This window comes from Temnothorax americanus, unplaced genomic scaffold, assembly GCF_048541705.1.
Source record: "Temnothorax americanus isolate GAGA-0224 unplaced genomic scaffold, ASM4854170v1 Scaffold7, whole genome shotgun sequence".
NCBI lineage: Eukaryota > Metazoa > Arthropoda > Insecta > Hymenoptera > Formicidae > Temnothorax > Temnothorax americanus.
This window is the reverse complement of record NW_027509792.1, coordinates 4,931,024-4,954,105: the sequence shown is the minus strand read 5'-3', so window position 1 is coordinate 4,954,105 and position 23,082 is coordinate 4,931,024. Positions and strand designations below refer to the sequence as shown.

Sequence of the window (23,082 nt, the reverse complement as noted above, 5' to 3'; positions counted from 1 at the left end):
TTCGAGAAAAAAGATCTTGACTTAGCAAAGGTTTATATCTTTAGATACTTGGAGCTTTTCTTCCTCGGATTAAATCTTTTTCAAAGAGAGGACGTTTCTAGATACTTCAGAATAATTCTCTGCCTCCTGGTACGCATCTTTTGGGACACTCTGTATGATCGTTACGCCTCAACTGTTATCTATGTAATTACTATTGACGGTAGGCTGAGCACCATCGAAGGTGGCTTGTGCGCGAAAACTTCCATTCGCGCAGCGCGATAAATGATAATTATTTCTATGACAAAAGGCTCTCAAATGCCAGAAGAAACATTCTTGCAAATTGACACTACATTCTTATGCATTTAAAAATGCACTGCTTTAATTATGAGTGAAAAAAATATAAATACAGATTACCATGTATAATAACGTTTAACATATTTAGTATTAATCAGAGAATACTGGTTCAAACAAATTCATCTCGTAAATGTAATTCCTTCACAACTGATCCTTGACAAATCCGGTTGCACACGAGACACAGACTTACCAAACGGAACGAAGGAGCGTGTTTATCCGATTTAGTTTCGATGAACGTATCCGGAATGTCTTTCCTCTTTCTTTTAAGTATTTACTTTACGTGTATACGTTACAGAATAATATAAATGGCCGCATGCAACGCTCGGTGTATCGCAGGATGGGTTACATATGGGCGTTCAATTTATTTATTTTATTAAGTTATCGTACAAGGAGCTTGGATGCAGGGAGCATGCGTAACACACTACTCGCGTTCGCACAAACAGACTGGAAAAAAAAGGAAATAATACCCGATGACTAAAAAAAGATTGCTTTCTCGAGTATTGTTCTTAGGTAATTACGATTATTGGAAAAGAGACCGTGCAATACTGTTGTTTGTTAGGGCGAGACAAAAACGCGATGTTTCTATACACACCCACTCATGCTCAACCTTTCAGTATTATCAAATGTCGCCTTGGCTGAAATAACAAAGAGTTATAAAAAATTACGGTATTTCATTTTGGAATAAAAACATAAGATAATCGGCAGGTTCACTAATGCCGCTTGCGTCGCTATATACCTAAAAACTTTGCAAACAAAATAAATTGTCAAGTTGTACCAATATTTAAATGCATACAAAATAAAAATATTAAATTTTTTTTATTAGACCCTCATGTCTTATCAAATATAAATTATCTTAAACAGATATAATAAACTAATTTTTTTTTTCAAAAGGCACTTCTCAAATTTTCTATATTTATTTTTTAAGAATCCATTCAATAGATTCGTTAAATGTAGACATAATAAGAGATCATAGCCCTAATATTTCGCCAAGTATATTGCGTATATGTCGAGCTCACGGATTTAACTAAGAGGAATGATTGTTGCAAATGGGCAAGAGAGAATTATAAAATATAGAGGCGGCAATTCGCGAATTGAAAGCAAACTATCTGTCATCGTTGTGGACCTGTCAACCGTCAACGGTTGTTCGTTCATTGTCCATTATCTCGCGCTTTCCTCAACTCGTTTAATACTTCGTGTTATCCGCCCGTTTTAGATCCAAGTTATATATAAGGCACTCTTCGAGTAACGACGAAGATTAGAGGAGTAATTTTGGCGACGCCCAGCCTTCACAATGTCGCCATTGCGACTCGTAAAAGTAAGGTGGCTAGGCGCCATACGCATAACTGACTAGATGAGTCCCGCACTATTCTCTGAGAAAAGAGAATGAGCGGAATCTTTCCCGTTATATCTTTTGTTTGTAACTAGTTCTGCCGTTCTGCCGAACTGTTCCCTTAATTGTCTCATTTTGCACTTTTCTTATATTCTCCCGCTTTCCTGTCGAGGAACCTTGCTCCGACTTATCCCCGGAATATCTTGGGGATGTCGGTATTTTCGTTTGTTACATAGATATATGCGCGACATAATAATTTATCTACCCTAATAATACTAGTACAGCAACATATATCAATGGCTAATCTCAAAATAAAATAATATACATCAGTTTATATATATATATGTATGTATATATCGTAGAGACTAATTCGAGAAATCGCCCCTGCGGTATTTCCAAAGTTTTAGATCTAAAGATAAAGAATAAATTCCTGCAATGGAAGGATGATAGAACGTAATTCGACCAGCGAACGTAGTTCGTTAAATGATCACAGAATATACCTCGTAACAGCGCACGTCTGATGGAATGATTAAGTAATAGACGATTGTCTAGGGATAATAGATCCTGTCTACGTTATCCGTCAGCGAAAAGGGCCACGATATTCCTATAAATAACATAACGATATAATTCCATAGTTGAGAAAGCACATGTTTGCAGATATGTTTAGGTGTACTGGCAATATAGTCTTAGAGACATTCTCAGATAAAATCGATATTACGTACTACAAATATGTTTGATAAAATAATAGATCACGAAGCGTGTAGAGTATGGAATGATAGAAAATCATATAAAAATATCATAATAAATTTAAATAATTGGTAAGTACGATATCAATAATATATCGCAAGTAAGGCAACAAAGATTCATGTCCCTTCTAGAGTGATACTTAAATGCGAAGTAATATCGTCAATATATGTATAATATATCCTGCGGCTTATAGAATATTCTTTGGAAGCATGCGTGGCAAGAGAATAAAAATGACGCCGTTTTCGAGGCCCCCTCGCCTACTCGGAGTGTCTTACAATAATAACAGAAGACAGTGCCCGCACTTGCTTCTATTTGGTCCTTTTATACCCGTTTTACGCTCTCTTCATCGGTCGTCCGATTATTAAATCATACAAACCGAATGAGCGAGGAAGAAGAGCGAAAATATTATTTAAAATCGATTTCGATTTCTTCGAAACTGGAAGTATCTACTATCATCGATCGATGAGTATCGATCTTTCTAACGTATCTTTTCGCAAATTTTATGCTACTAGCTGATTTAGGTCACGTGGATATCTGAAACAGAAAACAAAAAGAAATACCCTGTTAGTTCATATATACCATTAATTAATCGATGGAAAAAACTTGAATACAACTTTATAAGTTCATAACGTAATAGCTGTTAAAAATAAAGTTCAATTAAAATGTATATAAGTCTTTTCCAGTCCTTTGTAAAGGTATTTTTTGTCTATCGACTCGACACTCACCTCACCCTATAAATCCTGCTGCTAACGATATGATGAGAGCTAAAAGCCCGGTCAGCATTTGACCAGCTGTCGAAACGACCGGCGGCGACGCCGCATTCTCGACCACGGTGCCCGGCAGGAAGTAATCCTCCGCGGTCAACCTGTCACCATACTCATCCAGCAATACCATAACGACTCCGTTTGACCAGCCGAAACCAAGTTGTACTTCGTACTCACCTCCACCTCCGTGGCCACCCGAAACGGTCGCGTCGTACTGCCAACAAAATTTCCTCGCGTTAGAAATTCTTTTTCCAGAAGACAACTAATTCGGCAAAAAAAATCTTAGAAAATTAAGTGATTTCGACATAAGCTTCATTTATTTTTAAAATTGCGATATACAAGAATTTATATTCTTTATATCGTCCTGTTTTCGATTTTCTTCGCGGAAATTACCTTTTCGTACATGCTGTGCGTCTCGTTAAAAGCCTTATAGTTGCTACGGACCCATCTCTGGCTGATCTCGTAGGCCAATCTCTGCGCCCATGGGTCGCCCGTGTTGTTCAACGACATGACGAAGAAATACTGGAGAGGCGGCCAGGCATTGGGATAATCCCACTGTTCGCCGGAGTGTTCCAACGTCGTCGGTATGCCGCCCTGATTCAACATGATCTGATTCTTCTCGAGGTACTTGAGCACCTTCGACACGTATTCGGTCCTCTTCGAAGTGTCGTAGCAGTCCGTCCAGAGTGGCAGGATGTTAGTCGGATAGAAGTAGTCCCGCTTGATGTCGTTCAGCATATCGTAGTCCAACCAGACACCCACCTCCTCGTGCCACAACACCATCCTGATCGCCTCCTTCCACTTCTCGGCCAGGTCGTCGTAATACGCGGCCTTCGTCTCGTTGCCCATCTGACGATTGTACTGCGCCAGCAGCACGGCGTTTCGTTGTATTATGGTATTCAGATCGACCGGGATTATAGATCTGGTCTTGAGATTTGTCAGATTACCTGGAATCCGTCTCGCTAATCAGTCTTCAGTTTATCCGAGCTCGCTCTTACGAGCTCTCGTTATATCGAAGCGCGATTCGTAAAGAGATCATTTATGACATTTTTTATATAACACGCGTTTTCAATTTCATCATGGAATTGAGCAAGGTAAGACGGTTAAACGACACGATTCAACGATCTCAGTTGCAACACGGACTTTTGCGAAAATGAATTTTAGAGTACCGACGCCGCGAACAATGCTTTCACTTAGGAAACGAGACGGAGGGCCTTGAGGCGCGCGCGCAGATCTCATTGGAGATACGATGTTTAATGTGGAATAGCACAATAACTGTGGGAAATGCTATACGCGTGTATATGTAATACGTCATCATAGCTTCGGTTCGATCCATTAAAAAAAAAATTATGACGAACAAGAAAAATTATGACAAACAGGATTGCGCTTCTCGAGCTTCTTTTACTATTCGATATTAACTGAGCGTCGCACGGATAATCAAAGAATCTGCGTACAAAAAGTTATTCTAGTTGCATTCTACATTCTTTTCCTACGCGTATATATAAACATCTGTTCCTTTCCTCGTTGAATTAGAGAGATATCATTACAATCTTTGTAACTAGCGCGGTGTCATTTTCTGTCGACTCTGCGACAATAACGTTTTTATCCAGCCGCCAAAGCTATTTTAATCGTTACTTGCGGAGACACGTGTAATAATATTACTGCGCCCAACGTCGCTCACCCATAAAGACTTCTATTTTCATCGCGCGGGAAGCAATTAAAGAATGATAATTACCCTTGTTGGTACCCTCGTGTACGAACCATCGACTGGAAAAATCCCATCCGGACTCGGCCGCCGTTTTCAATTCCGCATAATAATTATCCTTCTCTTCGGCGGTTCGAAAACTTTGACTCGTCAGATAGTCCTCCCTAATCATCAAATCGCGAGATTAGAAAACCAAGTGGATGGACCAAGTCGAAATCGACGTCGGGAGTGAAAATAGCGTCGTTAATTATTAACAGAGCTAGCAAAATTAACCTTGCGTCTTGCACGACGGTCAGAATCTCTCGCGAACGATGCAAGTGTTGCGCAACGCACAAAAATTAACGCTTACCAATCCGGCATGAAGGTATAATGAGCATAACAATATCATCAACAATAATATCCCCGTGTACGCTTCAACTCTAGATCATTTAGCTCATCCACGGCTATTACCGGAAGGGCTGCCGAAGTCACCGGTACTCACTTATAAGATTCCGGCCGGGGACCCGACGACTCCTCGTAGTATCTGGCGAGCGTGTAGTTGACCCCGTCCAACTCGATGTCCACGGTACGGTTGGTCAGCCAGAAGTTGAATTCCTTCTCCAGCAGCCAGAGATTCTCTTTCAGCCAGGCGTCGTCGTGCGTGATCTTGAGATACTCGTCCACCATGGGTATCAAGAGCGGCGGGTGCGAGCGCATCGCGTAGTAGATCCTACCGCCGTTCGGTATGTGACCGATCTTGTCCACTATCGAGACGAAATTGTTCAGCATGCCCTTGACGGTGCTGTGCATCTCGGACAGCAGCAGGCCCCTGACGATCCAGTACGAGTCCCAGTAGTAGAACTCGCGGAAACGCCCGCCGGGCACGATCACCGGATGCGGCACGTAGATGATCGAGTAGAGCTCCTCGTTGATCCTCACGTCGTCCCGCATCTTCCTGCCCAGCAGCTTCCAGATTTGATTGAGATCGGAGCCGAACTTCCGCAGCTCGTCGTCCTCGATGTTTTGCAGGAACTTGGGAGTGGCCGTCCAGTCGGCCGGGTCCCAGTCCTCGAACTCGTGGCCGGGCATCTCGAATGTGTCGTTGATGAACTTCTCCACCTGCTGCTTGTTCGGCACGTAGTTCATGCTCTTCATAAAGGCCCGGAACGACGCCAGCGTCTCGTTCGCCGGCTGCTTCATCTTCATGTCGACGAAGTACTTGGAGTCCTTGTATATGCCGGCCATCTGTATCGTGTGCAGCAGCTCGCCGTGGCAGTATATCTCACTGGAAAGGCACGGTACATGGCTACTTGTCTACTCGATTCGAGCACGAGACCCTCTCGATCGCGTGCGATTGGTCTCGCGACCGCGGTCTCTCTCTCTCTCTCTCTCTCTCTCTCTCTCTCTCTCTCTCTCTCTCGCCGGGATCGTGGGAGTGTTACGTGGATGAAATCCACGCAGGATGAACTTTGCACCGGAGTAAAAAGAAAGGACAAACGCGCGTGCCTGAAGAAATAATGAACGCGACTGCTAATTTCCATGACTTGTGCGGAGCTACGGTAGCAACACGATAACGACCACGAGGAACGTGGAACTTGATTTACACAGGAAGTTTCTGTTGTCTACTAATTATTTTCATAGATACGACATTAATTAGGTGGCCTCCTTTCACCGCGATGCAAAGTCAATCCTGTTGAAGTTGTGTTAAGGTCCCGAACTGCGGCGTAGTAAGTTAAAGTTTGCGCGAGGCACGCTTTTCAACTACTCGCGGTTTTCGCGGTTGGATCGACATCTGGACCAATGTCTCGACCTCCAGCTAAACCGGAGATATTTTAGAACGCGCAATCTTTCCAGTAAGGATACGGGAAGTTGTAGCTTCTCTAATTGTGAGAATAAAAGAGCTGTGACTTCTAATTGCGAAACAGGATTGTATATCTCTTAGTCGATCGTTTATCCTCATAAACAACGTTGATACGTCGATAAAGGCGACATGTGTAAAGAATTACGCGCTTTGGTTAATAGTAGCAAAATTCCGATCTAGCAATTACACCGTTTTATTTTTTCCTATGAATTGTGAGGCAATTGCAAGTATTCTGCATTGACTTCCGGGTACACCTTTAGCTATAGGCCGAAGCGGGATTAGATCAGAGCTCATAAAAAGAACGTATTCATTCGGACGAGCGTAATATTTACGCAGTAAGAACGTCGTCAAGTTCCGTAAATATGAAAATTCTCTCGGTCGCAATTATTAAAATTACGAAACCACAAAGCGTAGCGAGCGTAAATGTCAAAAAGCGTTCAAAAGTTTCGTGCGACAATTCTTCATATCAATTTGTTGGAAAAAAAAATTCTATTCTCGTGAGACCAACGTGTAAGCGCGAGAAGACGCACACGGGTTTCTTCTCTCGCACTTCCGTTCTTCTTTCTCTCGCCCGCCGCGCGTGGATTATTATTTTTCACCAATCTCGCACGCGCCGGGCGCGATATCGCGCGGATTCGCGAACACGTAGATCGGCCACCGGCCATCTGCGGATACGTGCGAAATCGCCGCGACTCCCATTTTCCCGGACGGCCTTGGCGAACGAGATCCCCGCGCGCGCACGTGGTCGCGCGTTCCGCGGCTAGGAGTGAAATCGATCGGTGCTATACGCTGTGCCGCGCGGAATGGAAGAGATCCCGCGTGTCCGCGTGACGGTATGCGCGAGGCGGCTCTCGCGAAATATGCCGCCTCATTATCATTACTACTTAATACGCGCGCGCTCTGCGCGCTCGCCTCGCGAATACGCGAGGGATAACGTCTTTTCTCTCTCCCGCGCTCGCTGGAAACCGAGAAAACCGATCTCCGCGCGTCGCCATGTTATACGCTTTAACGAGATTACCGCGAGAATTCGCGGCAGAAGCATGCAAATTTCCTCACGGAGGAGCGCCTCCGATTCGCGAGCGCCTGATCGTTAGTCCGCGTGCCGGCACGATCTCCTTTCAGCGCAAATATAATTATCCGCGTGGAATAATTGCACGCATGTGGAAGTGACTTCTAAGAAACACGTCGCCGTAATACGGGAGTAATTTTAAAAGATAAGGCGTTTACATATCTCTGAAAAAATCGGAAATGCGCTTGTTAAGTTACCGTTGTCTCGGTAAACCATTCCTAGAAGGACATTATTTAAAGAAGTTTTTTTTTTCCGTGTCAAGAAGTCTAGTTGCTCCGTCAGATTATCTATGTTAATAAATTTTCAAATGAATGGAAACGATGGCGTGTGTGTGTGGGAATGATAGCGCGATTTTATCATTTGCGTCATTTGTCCATGATAATTTCGCGTTTGAACACACATTCGTATGCCTATACGATACCCGCGGTCATTTAGATTTCACCGTCATTTCTCTGTCATTTCTAACGCGAGCTGGTTACTAATAAACCCCGCATGTCCGCGATTATGTTTAACGTGTTGCTAATTAGCACGCGACAATCTATTTTTATTGACTAGCTTCTATTCATTATTTTTTCAACAAATATATGGATTGTTTTTTATGTCAACTGTGGACTGAAAAAAAAAAAAAATGTTCTGAATTTTAATAAATATTAGTTTGCATACAACTGACTCCATTTACTAAAATTAAAAAAATTTTCCTTTTTATTAGTATATGTGTATTCACTGAGAAAAAAATATATTAATAAAAAAAGAAATTTTTCTTCATTTCAATAAATGGAGTCACAGTTGTATGCAAACTAATATTTACTAAAATCCAGAACATTTTTTTCTCAGTGTGAAAAAATCGTCCACGACTACTTTTCGCTAGAAGATCTGCATTTGACGCACTCATTATACGTATCTCATTAGCCGCCGGATATGAATATTCGTTTACGTGTATAAGCGAACGCGCCGTCGAACTGGATCTCTCCCTGCGAAAAAACCCGGTGCGCATCTCAGATTGAAATGTCATTGCGGTCTTGGCCAAGAAGTGGCCTGATCGCGCCACTTTATTAAGACGTCACTCGAAAGATCTCCGGAAGATTCAATTTACTGAGCTCCAAGCGCGTTCGGCGTGCCGCCACTCGTATCCTTTTATACATCGTGTCGTGTTATCACGTGCCTTCGTCACGTCACAGGATAGCTCGAGCCAAAACACGCGCCCGATGACAAAAAAAAGAAGAAAAAAAAACAGAAAGCCTTTCGACAAAGATCAGCAGTTTATCGTTGTCACGATCACGGAATGCATTACCGGATATACCCGGGCGCAATGCTATCTCGGAAACGTGATTCGTATAATTCTGCCTATGTCGCGACACGCTTATACTCGGCAAACATGTTTGCATCGTGTGACGCGCAAGGCTCGGAATAAAGTCCTTGTTTTCTTGGAAGACATCGCCGAATTTTACGTCCGCGAATTAGCGGGCAACTTCACGCCGCGGAACCTATAATCGTCCGCAAATTGCGAGGAAGAGGATTATTAAGAAAGAAATTATTATGTCTTTTTTTTTGTAGCAGTTTTACACCAAGAAACAAATATCAGATACAGATTTCTTCATTGAACGATTCTTCTCTGCATTGCGGAAAATGTTGCGTAAATTTTGAGGTGGCGCGACGCCAAAACATTCGCCAAGATATTTGCAAGTGCACGCGAAAATGTTCGATGTCTCTAGATATCCCGATACGAGGTAAATGCTCCTGACTTGATTTGACATTCTGCCCAGAATATTCCTTCTAAAATTTTGCCAGTCAAATCGGGCATAATTATATAAACTTCGTTCTATACGTAACAATAAAATTCGAAATTTCAACAGTACTGACCGCTTTATGTCGATTGTAAATATATATCGGAAGGTAGTAAATTTCCTCGGACGGCTGTGTTCGAAAGAGTATGCAGAATTATAAAGAGCGCGATATCGTCCACGGCTTTATCTTGCGTGGTATTAACAAGTCGATACCCTTCATTGCCCGCTTCGCTTAAAAACCGTGACGTATCTGTAAAAAGGAGTTTCGCAATACCGCCAACCTGATTCCTTTCCAGTATCCGCACCGAGTAATCCGTTCGGTTAAAAATACGTTATATATCGCGAGTAAAATATTTTTAGAAACAGGATGCCACATATACATACGTAATTTCGACGACGTGCTTAACGTCTGTGTTTAAACGAACGTGGAAAAAACGAGGAAAGCTCGATAATTCCGTGTGTGCCTACGCTAAGTACTTGCGCGATCTCGGCGCGCGGAGAAACGAAACTAAAACCGCCGAATCCTTTAGGTACTTAGAGATGCTGGGTAGAGGCGCGTCATCGATCGCGCGAGTGAAAAGTTTCCGTCGCAAATCAGCGTATCGCGAGGCCCACCATTAGCATGTGGATACATGCACGTGCAGAAACGCTGCTAAAGGTCACCGCTCATTGTGCTTGCGGAACACGTTAATTTAGAGTCCAACTTGCCACGCGCCTGATTCCGGGACGAGGTTCATTGCTAAGGTCATTTCCCTAAATGCTCGCGTCACGCGTGCGCCCGCTAATGCAACAACGCGTACGTAGTTCCGTCGTTATTTTTTAAAGCGACACAGATTCCTTAGTGCGTCAGAGGCATATACGATTATACTGTATAATCGCGTCGCGTTCTATACGAGGTAAAAAAAGGTGCGCAAAATTTGAGAAGCGGCACGTTTAGATCCAACAGGGAGAACATTGTTCCCTCTAGTTTCCCCTGAAATCACGTTCACGATTGTTCTTCCGTTGATAATTAATTTTCCACGATTTATCTCTCGAATAATTATATTTCTTATATCTTTTTGCAAAATAAAAAGTAACGGTAAATGTACGTGAAAGAGAAACGGCACGTCGATCTAATTTCGGAAGACTATATTTTTCACGCATATTTCCGCAGCACGTGGTTCGCGTCCACGTCAAAATAAAATAGGAATCACTTGGGCAAAGTCCCAGGTAACAGAAATGCTACTAACGATGCTACGAACATTTTTAACTTGCAAATTATGAAATACTACTGCGTGCTTAGAACAATGACGTATTTTTGATAAGTGAATAACGTCACGTGGAAAAATATATATTTTGTAAAAGTTGCACGAGAGCGAATGTCTCATAAAATTCAAATATAGATAATGCAAAGTCTAGAAAAAATCGAGTAACACGATGGCGAAGCGATTTTTATTATTCGCTAGTCTATTTATGAACGATACGTATGTGACGCGACTTATACTTTTTGCCGCCGCGTGAACGACGTGCCTCGTCGTTGTCGACGAATCATTTGAAGTCTCGTGACATTTCCTCGAGGTGTATAATATTTAAGACAGGTCAGCTGTCGGAATTTACTCGTCTAACGTCGTAGAGATGTGATTTTCTGACAAATAGCCAGTGACGGATATTTAAATGAGCGCAAGCTTTGAACTTACTCAAAACTTTGAAGTTCACGGTTCTATATCTTAAACAAGAAAAAATCTATTTGTCAAGAAATTATGAAAAACAAATATATTCTACTTTCGAAAAAAAGTTTCGCGTTTATTAAGTTCCTTTGAGGAAAGTTGAGAGTTGCAATAATATTACCAAGTTGACGATTATGTTGAAATTCCACTTTGCGTCTTTCTATGCGCGATTGACTTTTGACAACTATGTGGATTTTTGTTACAGCCCCTTTCGGTCTGTTTCTAACAACAGAATAATTTGAAATCAAAATGCAACAAGCAAACCGTATTTTTCAAAATTACGATGAGGGAGCAATAAACAAAATATCTTCATTTCGTGGTCAGTAAACATTCCAACTTTAACTGCACAAGTGTCACATTTTATGTTTCAAAAAATTACATCGCCGTTAAATATAAACATTGTCGGCGATATGTAAACTTGGCTGGAAGTTCGCGCGAGCTCTTGCCTCGTTTCTTTACGGTAATAGCCCGTAGCTTCACATGCATACAAAATGCAATAATCCTAACTAATTAGTCCTGCGTCATTTTGTAATTCCACTTCTGCAAATGATGGTTAGTGAGACAGGTATACGATAATTGGGATACGAGATTTTATGCAATTACGCGTGCCTAACGTAATCGCTTACGTGTAAAGTCATTGGCGTAAAGCACTCAATTTTGAGTGTCTAAAGGCCATTGCACGTAACAAAGTTTTAGTCGTAATCGTAAGGCCATAAGAATAAGATAGACCAATATATCACAGTCGATTATTCTCCTCGCGCTTGAAGAATAATCGAGTGTGATTGGTCTATTTTCTTACGGTCTTACGATTAAAACTAAAACTTTGTTACGTGCAATGGCCTTATAACACTCTGACAAAATCTATATATAAATTAAATAAGCTTCCTTTGAAAAATTCTCAAATGTTTCATTCGAGATGTTTTTCCCTCGTCTTCGTCCGCTTTAACGTTAATTAATAACGAATGTTTATCGAATGAACTAACGCGATATATTTATGAGGACAAGCAATGAGCTAATGAGTAAATCGCTGGTCGCTTTAAACTATAAGGCAGATGTCAATGTTGAAAATGTCCAGCAACGTGCGACGGAAAATATTACTTAACCGCAGTTTATCGCAGTTCCGAAGGCCAACGACAGCAATATCGGTTTCTAGCGTCAATTAACCAACTATCTGTTAACAACGAGCGATTTCGCCATCGCGAGCGGTGGCACGGTCGCGAAAAAGGAGAGGGTGCCGACATTTTTCGAATCGAGTTCTTGGGGTGGCGGGTCGAGTAAACGATTGGAGGCATGAATTTCGGTTGGTTTTTCTCTGAGACACTTACCTTGAGCACGGGGATGGTTTCGTCGTGACCGTGTTATCCGCGATAGCTGTGCTCGGAAGAACGACGAGGAACGTGAAGAGCGCAGCGTGCACCACAGGACGAAACATCAAAACGGAGCATGTCGGGACCGTGGCCATTTTTTTTTCGACTATCGGTTTTCGGCGCCTCTCTCTCTCTCTTGGTCTCGTACTATTATACGTGAGTGTGTACGATCTTTACTCTTTCCTTTTGTTTCTTACGTCGGTGTGTTAGTCAAATAATATTCGCGATCCGGTTTTATGTTACACAAGCACGCGCGGAGAAGCACGGGCGGATCACTCTTTCTCTTGAGGTTTTATTCCTCTCTTGTTCGACTTTTCCGTTTCTTTTTTTTTTTTTTTTTACTTTTTATTATTTGTTAAACCCGGCTCGATTCGACAGTGTCTCTCGTGTTCCGCCTTTTCGAGCGAGGGATACGAGGATGATGACGCGCGCGGGTGATGATCCTGACACGAGTGATCCTTACTTTTTCGTGATCAATTTCGGATGCGGGCCCACGAACTTTCGCAGCCGACGGGGTGGTCTCAGCTCCAACAGCGAAACCGCATCTCCCCTGCAACACAAAACGCAAAGGCAAACGTTAGAGACGTTGCAAGACGTTCAAGTCCCGCGAGGGGATTTTTCGCTGTCGATTAGTATCGCAATCACGCACTTATGTCATTTACATTCTAGATTCCTCGTCGCTACGATTGAACGTATATGTATGGCGGAATCGGTAGAACACGCCGAAATGAAATACCTCGTCGAATAAATTTAATTTTGATCGTAAGATTTTACAACGCATCGCGCTTTGCAGACACGTAGATGTCAAAACATAATCGAAACGATCGAGTATTTTGTCACTTCTAATAAACTCAGAAAATGGAGAAACCTCTTCAACGCTCGCACGGATATAACTGCTCAGTTCTCTTACTGCGTTTTGACTTCAAGGAAACGTAGAATCGTCCGCAAGCGATACAATAGTATAATATCAGAACCGGTAAATCGATCGCAGTACTCTCATTAGCTAACGGCATGCACTCAACGCGTTTGAATTATGCGGCGAGCTGCGATTTGTGAGTCACATTAAAATAATTGGGTATGCATTATTGCGTCGATCATTGGGACGATAAATATGCACAAAGAACGATCCTGAAGATTTATCGCGATGAATCATTCGCAAATAATTCGACGAATTTATGAGAGGTAATCACTTTTGATATGATAAATAAAAATAAATAAAAAGAAAAAAGCGAGTTTTTTTATATCTTTATATAGCAGTCATTTTAACGCCAGATTGCGAGCAAAGTCGACCTCGACGAGAAACCTTGAATAATTTGAAACATTTCTCGGAATATTAATTGAAAATATTATACTTGAATTCTGCAAATTAATTACAACACATAATGTATTGTACTGACATTGCGACAATACCTGCGTACAAACAGAGTTTTAAGCCGCAAATTTTATAGAATTCATCACAATGGATTCGTCAATATAAATGTATTGAGACTTTCAATGAATCCATCAAAAAAATAAATGTATGACAATGATTTATTCGTTTCTTCAAAAATTTGAGAAAATTAATCTCAAATTTGAATTACTTAATTATTATATAGTATATTATTAAAACTGAATAATACAACATACTTAAAATTTATGTTATAGAATTTATATATTAAGAATTTATTTATGTTACGATATACACTATAATATGTTATTAAAACTTAATAATTCAGTTTTCTTGAGTGCTTAAAAAACAATTAGTTACGACATGTCTACTTAACGCTTTAATTTGAATTGATAGCACACAAAGAGAGATTTATGATAAGATCTTTGATATAATCAAAATTGGGTAAGGCAAGATTGTGAGCAGCTGCAAAATTGCGACCGTGAGTCTCGACACTCACGAGTTTTATTTTCTGCATGATCGCTCGTCGTTGAAACGTGTGTGTACGTGTATCAGCGACATGCTCGTTAAGTTTGTCAATACCGGTCACCAAATTGACATCACTCGCGCTTATTTCCGTCCCTAAATGGCACCGGCTACATTTAGCCACGGAGTAACCACGAGTGCGATACGTGCCACCTGCTTGTTCTCGGTATGATGCACACATTAAAAAGGCATCAGATAAAGTCAATATTGAATGACGAGTATTATCGAACGATTATAATTTCGCGACAAATAAGATGCCACGATATAAGAGAACTTTCCTCTTTCTCTCGCAATATACTAATTAAACAGTCAATTTAAAAATTTAAAAAAAACATGCAAATTGCAAATGCGATCGAAGTCGTTATCTTTTCGTAAAACTCCACCTTGTTGTTTGCACGGTACATTTATCGCGAAAACAGCCGTGAATGGCCCCCTGCGGTATTCAGCATATGCCCTGAAAGGTAGACACGTTTCACAGAAATAGGAAGGACACAACCGACGTTTCCGAATACGAAGCGCGAATATGTAGCACGTCGCCCGTGACCGATTATTCGATTTGATGCTGCGATTCGACCGGTACGAAATTACAGATTAACCGTGCGTTTCGTCGCGGCATCCACCCGATGTGATGCCGCGATAACGTGATCCGTCGTAATCGCAGGAAAATTCTACGAGATCGCAACAAACGGGAGTACATTACAAATAAAGTAATTGCAGCGTGTGTTCAACTCCCGCTTTAATCTTATCTACTCGAGGATCTCGAGAGAATGATAAAAGGTACAATAAGTCAATAATTACGATCGTCGCAACCGGAGTATCCTGTCCTATGTCTCGACGCGCGCGTAACTACTTACGGGACGCACACGAGTCAACCTTCGCGTGTTTTTCCAATCTCCCGGGGGGACAGTCGTAACGTAGACACAGCTGCGCTAAAAGGTTTTCCTCCGATCAGCTCCTGATCGAGCGCCAGCTCGTCGCGCGTAAAATTATCCCTCGAGAGAGCGGTGACGGATCGAGCGGCGGGATCTCGCGCCTGGTCTAATTGCAGCCAACGATGAGCCTGGACGACGAGATCTCTCCGGGTATATGAACGAGGGGTGAAGCCGCGGGAAGCAGGAGGAACCGGGAAAGGCAGGAGAAACGACGAGGAGGAAGAAGACGGAGAAGAGCAAAAGAGGGAGGGAGGGAAGGGGATACGCCGACGATGCACTTAGCCTCTCTCTCTCTTCCTCTCTCTCTCCTGCCGATGGGAATCCGACTCCTCAGCTTCCTCGGCGATGCACACGGTGCAGCGTGCGTCGTGCGACTGATTCGCGCGTCCCACGCGGCCCGCCTTTTAAACGACCTTACGTCACGCCGCGTACGAGTCGAGCCTCCGACGCCGCGGCCGCCAATTCGACGGGAACGGCGTGGCGACCGCGACAATTGGCCGACGCGAGACACACACCCCGCGCCGGATTCAAATTTCCGATGCGTTCGCGCGCGCGCGCGCAAGAGAGAGAGAGAGAGAGAGAAATCCAGATTCAGGAGAGGCTGCGCTGTTGCTGACGCTAAGCGCGTTTTTCATCAGGGAACGAAAACAGATCTGTTTGCGTGCGGTTGGTCGGGCGACAATGACCGGAGAAGATTAAATCGCGGCTATCGTAGATAGCGCGCGCGAAATTTTTTCGGATGTCGTATTTTCGACGGTCACGGGAGATGGGCGTCTGTGGGAGATGGGAGAAGACGCTGATGGGAAGAAGCTTACGAAGCTTCCAGACGAAGGGGCGTAATATAATTCGGATATCTGAGCGCGCTAACGCGAAATCTTAAATATCATTTTTGTCACGGCACGTATCTCGCGATAAGTCCAAGTTACCGGTATTAAAATTGCAGGATCTTTTCCAATCGGTGACGTTCATAGGTTCAAGCTATTCTTTTAATATGTCCCTCACGAATAAATAAAATTACGCGTGAAGGATTATTATTAGAACTTTCTTAAGGAAAATGTCTATAGGAAAATGTCAGAATGCGAGAAAGAAACTACGCACGTCAACCGTACTCTGACGTCTTACACATTCGTAATTTCTCCGTGGCTATAATATGGATACCCATGACGTCGATCGCTGGCGCAAATAGTGAAAGTATCGCAGGAAAACGTGCAAAATTGTTGAGAACTTTGTACAATTGACGGAAACGAACGTCGGAAAGGGCGTTTAAACATATAACATCGTTCTACTTAGCGGGCAAAATTATTGCAGCGATCGAAGGGTCTCTTTCCTTTCCCTCGAAAAGCCTCGTAAATTCGCTCGAGACGGAGCAAAGTATAAATTTCACGAGAAGCCGCGACAAAACGATCATTCGTTTCGTGCAGGCAGGTAAAAAGTAGGCCGTGCGCCACGGTTCATTGACAGCAAGCGAAAATATACTTCAAGGTTACATCAACTAGATTCCGAAAAAAGATTAATTATGCCGATAGAATGTACAATGTAATAATCGCGAATATATGTATCATCGTAGTTGTCCACCCCGTAATCGATAATATTGCACGACAATTATCTTTTCGTCGCCGCGTTTGTTTCCACGCGCGATAATAATCGTATCGACAGAAATCGTGACGGTTAAATAGAAGAAATGCATACAGTCATTCTCGCCTATTGCGCAATCAAAAATGTTATATAATCCTTTTTATAATACTTTGAATCACCACATGATCTATCCACTCACGTTCCTCGCGGATGAATAGGTCGGCATTGCAGTTACATTATTCCAAACGACGACGAATACGTTATGCACATGTGCTTAACATTTGTTTAATTATTCGCCGTTCGTTGCAAATTGCCCGAGGAACAAAGGGTGAAATAAACGTATATGAATATTACTCATCGGCGGAATATAAATTGCTTCGTTTAAGAAAATAGGGCATTGGTGATTAGATCGCGTCTCACCTATTTTTCGATCATCCGCTCCTCTATCTCGATATCTTATCTCGCGCGCGTGTATAACAATCTCCTCGGCAGAAAATTGGCACGATCGCTCTTCTGCCATCGTCGCACGCATCCTCGTGATGTCAAAATGATTTTGGACCAAGAATCGCGTCTCGCTTTACGTAATGCTCGCGCTCTTCCTTTTCCGAGCCCTCAAGACGATCCAAATACTCCGGCTTACGGATTCGACAGCTCGAGTCTCGATTTTACGCATTCGAGTACTTTTCCTATGGCCGATCGTAATTACACGAGCCACAGGATCCTTGCGCGGTGCCAACGACTTGGTCCCGCCAAGTTAAACAACATGTAACATTACTTTCCGTTGCGTCATGCATTCGGACTTGTGGACTAACACCTAACACTACTGCAGCTAATTGTAAGTACGACCACGGTTATTTATCTCTCTAATGCGACGCGATTAATCGCCTGTAATTAAAACTTTACGCTTTTGCGTAAGTCGTTAATGCGATTAAATCGCGACTGTCGTGTTTTTTTTTTTTTTTTTTTTCATATTTGCGGCTTTTGCAGCGGTTGGCTGATTCCGCACGTCCAACAGGAATACTCGATTTGTAACGAACGTAATTTAATTTTCTTATCGAAAACGCTGACAATTAATCTGTCTTATTCCCCGTATCGTTTAAAGGCGCTTCGTTATCTACGGTACGAATCATTTCTGATGCACGTATTTGCAAGTCTTTGGAGACAATTAAAGCGTTGTCGCGTCTTCTCCCCGTGACGAATGTGCGTTTGTCGAAGAACGTTTCTCATTAACGAGGTTATATCTCGTTGCATCCGTTGGTCGCCGAGCAGAATCTGCTTTTCACGGAAAAACCGACTCGCCGGACACGCGATACTCTTAAACAATTAACTGACTTAACCTCGGCTCAACTGTTCGTTCGGCGAAGCGTGGAAGAGATTAATTGCCGTGGGTATGAACTTTCTTTTAATACTTTCCCTCATTGCTTCGCGAGATCAGCCTTGCCGCGCGCAATCGGACGTCGCAATCGACGTTTCTTGCACTCAATTTTAATCAAATCACGCGAATGTAAAAATTGCAAACTCAATTCTTGGTATTGACTTTTTTCTTACTTATCGTCGGAAATGGATGCGATTTTCACGGAATAAGAAGAAAATTTGACGGACGCTGACGCAAAACCCGATTAAATCTATATAGCAGCACCAATTACGAGTTGTATCATATCCTTAAAATAGAATTGAGTATATAAAAAATGAGTATATCGATAACATCGATAATAATTATCTATAGCTAGAAATTTCTAAACGATAGCTGCACACGTGACGTCTATTCTTGTAATTTAGACCTTAAAAAAAATGATATCCTCTCGATTACTAGCACTGTAGCAGAGCAGACAAATATTATGAGGTGCCCTCCTAATGCTCTCTCGAGTGTTGGAACCGTCATTCTGCGCGAGATAACGGGTTGATAACGGGTTAGTCTTAATCTTATCATTAAGAAAATACATCAAGCGCCACGAGCGAGATTGTTTGCGAGAATTGATTCGCATTGAAGGTGCGTTAAATTTGCGCTTTGACAATGAAAAATTTCCATCGCCCTGTCGAAATCTCCTATTTGAACGCGAGATGCAAACTTTACGAGTCGTCATAAATTACACCTCGACGCTTTGAGATGAGTAATGCAGAAGAAGCAAGGATTTCAAATGGACGAAGCGAAAAAAATTTATCGACATATCTAAACATAATGTAAAAGATATCAGCGGTGAAATCAACGGTACAACTTCGATGGTTAATTCAATCGTCTTCGTTTACGAAGATTGTCAAATTTCAATCGTTGAAATACGTTGATTTGTTTAAGGACAAACAACTCGCGCGATTGGAGACGCAAGATTCGAACGCACGGAGGCAGCCAAAGGTATGGCACGAGAGATTGCGTTACGGCGCCTTCGCACTTACAATTAATCGCGACACGCCGCGGTCGAGTGGACATCGTTTTAGCGACAATCATTCTATTGGCTATTTTTAGCCGGAAATAGGTCGGTGCGCGGAGGGTTGGATGGCAATAAGAGGCCATGCTGAATAGTTTCTGCCGGCGCGGCGGGTGTCGTCGCCGAGCCACGAGGCTCGAATCAACGCTGCTCGAATCAATTATATCCTCATGGGTGTCTTTTCATCGTCACGTCTCTCGCGATTAGGATCTCCAGCCCGCGCGGCGCGTTAATGACATATTTTCTTGGTGTCTTACGAAAACAAAAATATGAAGAAAACCCGCGCGAAATTGCCCATAGCGGCGAGCTGATGATGGGACGCTGTAGCTTCCGAGTCGCATCAATCTGTCGCCGCACGTATACCGCAAACGATGTTTTCACGGTGATTCACGACACCGACAAACGTCGCTGTCGGAATATATATGAAGTATCTCCGCTGAATATTACGCCACTAATTTAGATATACTTATCGCGATAAGTTTTCGACACCAAAGATCGTTCCAGATAAGGTTATCGCTCGAAGAAAAATTTAGATGTACATAATTATATGCACTAAATTTGAGCCGATACGATATCCTCGATAAGAGGATCCGCCGCGCGATATACGATTAAGTTCGCTCATTAACATGGATTGATTAACGATGCAAGACAACGATCTCGAATGATGGATGCACGATGAATATATTTGAGTATGATGAGCTAGAAATCGCCGGTGTTTACGCATATGTAACGACAGTCGTGTATCCCGTATTTATCTCTTTCCGGGAAACCCATACTCTTCTTTTTTTTTCGTCGAGACTTGCTCGTCCAGTATGTTTACGCATAAATTTGGTAGGTATGCCAAAAATTATACTTAATTTTCCGGCAGACTCAGCAGTGATAAATTTCTGTCATCTACATTCTATATATCTATTTCCTTTTACGCATGCACAAATTTTGTAACAAAAATTGTTGCAGTGAAAAATCCTGAATGTTGCGTTTTGAATTTTAAAATAACCAGAAAACTTATTTCTTTCTGTAGAAATGAATAATTATTATTAATGTAATAATCAATAAATAGTTGACTGTGCTATGTATTAATTGTAATTATATTCAGATATAATGATAATTAAAATCATTAATTTTGCAAATATATTAACATGTCATTCCGCACCTTTAATTCTTGAAATTAGGTCCAAGTCAGGCGCGCTCTCTCATTTTATTAGCAAAAAATTGACAAAGGATCGCAAGTGTGCGATACAATAATTGAAACTTGTGTCACCATGTGCAAGAATGAATAACATCTATCACGTTCATCAAAATCAATACATACACGCACACTCGGGCTTATGTAAAAATCCTGTTTTTTTTTTCATCGCGCACATTCAGGATCTTTCAACGCGAAGTTACACGATGGAGCGAACTACGTTTCTGTCTGACTAGAGACGGATTTCGATCTTTCCAAAAGCAATCAATCATCGTAGTCTCATATTATTACGAGAACAATTAAAATGTACATCATTAAATACGTATTTGATCTACGCTTGTTCTGCGTAAGTTTAATAAGAATGCAACACACATGAAGAAGTAATTGTTTTTGAAGAAGATATTTTTGGCAATATAGCTTATTAGCAATGAATGTTAAATCCAAGCTTTTCTGAGTCAAACGTGGATTTACAAAAATTGAGCGTGCGATTTGGGCTGATTCACGCACGATTCAGTTGGAACGAAGTTGCCACGGGTGAACCTACTTAATTTGCGATGAGGAAGGTCGAGTTGATCAGTGATGGCAAATAATTATTAATAGCAACAGGCGGCGGCTGTACACGAGGCGTCATGGAATTAATTATCGCGCGCGGCGTAACGACTGTCGTCGTTAGGCAATTCAGGAATTTGTCATCATCGCTTATTCAATATACGACAGCGCGCGTTTACCTGCGTAAATGCGGATCGCGCGGAGAGATCGCGTGTTCCTATATCGCGATGCCGATTTCACGCTTTCTCGGACAGTCGGAAACTCGTCGGAAAATCGATCGATGAAACGACGAACAATGGCACTCGCTGCACGCGCCCGGTATTTGCCTCCCTGATATAACGTGAGATTCTCTCGGGTTCGCGTGCGTCACGGAGTTATAATGTGTGTGTCGACAAATATCTATAATTGTCAGGGAAACTGGAGAAATACGAGCGATCAGCCGTCTGGAGATGACACTGCTTCTTTCTCGCACGAATATGGGACGAGTCTCGATCGGAGGAAGATGTCATCACACATGCAGGTAAGCGTACGTCGTCATCGACTCTAGCCTACGTGCATTCCCCAGTCATTATCGGCGACGCAGCGCGCGTCGATTAACGATCGTTAATACGTCCAAATCGCGCAGAAACGACGTATGACTATATTCAGGCGCGATTCAATGGAAAACAACGGGAGTTATACGAGCGCATCCGCCTTCGAGGACAAGTCCGAAGGATCCTCGTCGCGAGTTAATCGACTATGAACGCCAGGAAAATTCACTTTGTACGATGCACGTCGCCCGATACGAAAATACGAAAGGGAAGAAGGGAGAGCGACCGTGATCACGCGATGCACCGCGATTTCCAATTATCGCAAATTACTTTACGAGGCCGATGAAAAGAAGCGAGTAAGATGAACGTCTTATAGATTAGAATAATGGTTTATATTTAACTCCCTTATTGATACTCCCTGTAAATTATCGTGCGATTGCTGACGATGATTGAGAGAGATCGCAGCTTATCGTTCAATCGATCCCATCGACGAATCGCAATCTGGATTTGCGATTTTCCTGTCCTTGCGGCGAATGTCGTACGTCTGTAATACTGTTATGTAATACGCGATTGTGTTTCCTCTAACATGAGCTGTGGGGGTAGCGTAAGATTGACATAATTCCGAATGATGATATTGCATTCCGCGACGTTGAAGTATAATGAACGCGTACCGTAAATCACATTCAGGCGAGAGGCTGATGAAAACTTACGAGCGACTTCGAATTGAGAGTGATTGAATTATGAGACAGTTTCTTTCTCTAACGCAGTTAAGAAGATTAAAATTATCACGACGTAATTAATGAAAGATCTTGTTAAAATATATTGAATCACATAAAATATATAGAGAAGGAATGAAGAATTTTTTAAAATAAAATTTATGTCGCGTCAATTGTTTTTTTTTTTAATCTCTATATACTTTTTTGTATCTCTTCATACATAGAATAGAAAGCATTTGTAAATTCGCATTTTTTTTTTATTTGTCTCTTTAAAGGAACGAAAATTGCTTTTGTTCATATTTATAAATTACATTGTATCTTCTCTCGTTTCCCCTAAAATGTTTAGAAGCGCGCGCGCGCGCGCGCGTGTATGTGTGCGTGCGTGCGTGCGTGCGTGCGCGCGTGCGTGCGTGCGTGCGTGCGTGCGTGCGTGCGTGCGTGCGTGCGTGCGTGCGTGCGTGCGTGCGTGTGTGTGTGTGTGTGTGTGTGTGTGTGTGTGTGTGTGTGTGTGTGTGTGTGTGTGTGCATGTGTGTGTGTGTGTGTGTGTGTGTGTGTGCGTGTGTGAATGTTTGCAATGTATCGAGCCCGTGGGTTTGCCAGGCCCAAATAACCG

At 42.4% G+C, this 23,082-nt stretch overlaps 1 protein-coding gene across 4 annotated transcripts in view; it reads right to left on the bottom strand.

Annotated features, from left to right (window-relative positions):
- Positions 1-23,082, bottom strand: part of LOC143906242 (trehalase) — a 40,081-nt gene that overhangs the window by 5,435 nt on the left and 11,564 nt on the right. For 2 of the 4 annotated variants that reach the window (XM_077422175.1, XM_077422174.1), the window contains exons 2-6: positions 12,604-13,195; positions 5,361-6,143; positions 4,910-5,043; positions 3,568-4,121; positions 3,141-3,388 (exon numbers count right to left, since the gene is read on the bottom strand). In XM_077422175.1, the coding sequence (XP_077278301.1) occupies positions 3,141-3,388; positions 3,568-4,121; positions 4,910-5,043; positions 5,361-6,143; positions 12,604-12,740 (1,856 nt within the window). In that variant the 5' untranslated portion in view covers positions 12,741-13,195. Of the gene's footprint in view, positions 1-688; positions 2,945-3,135; positions 3,389-3,567; positions 4,122-4,909; positions 5,044-5,360; positions 6,144-12,603; positions 13,196-15,411; positions 15,871-23,082 lie in introns of those variants that run through there. The other 2 variants (XM_077422176.1, XM_077422173.1) reach the window with 2 other exon arrangements.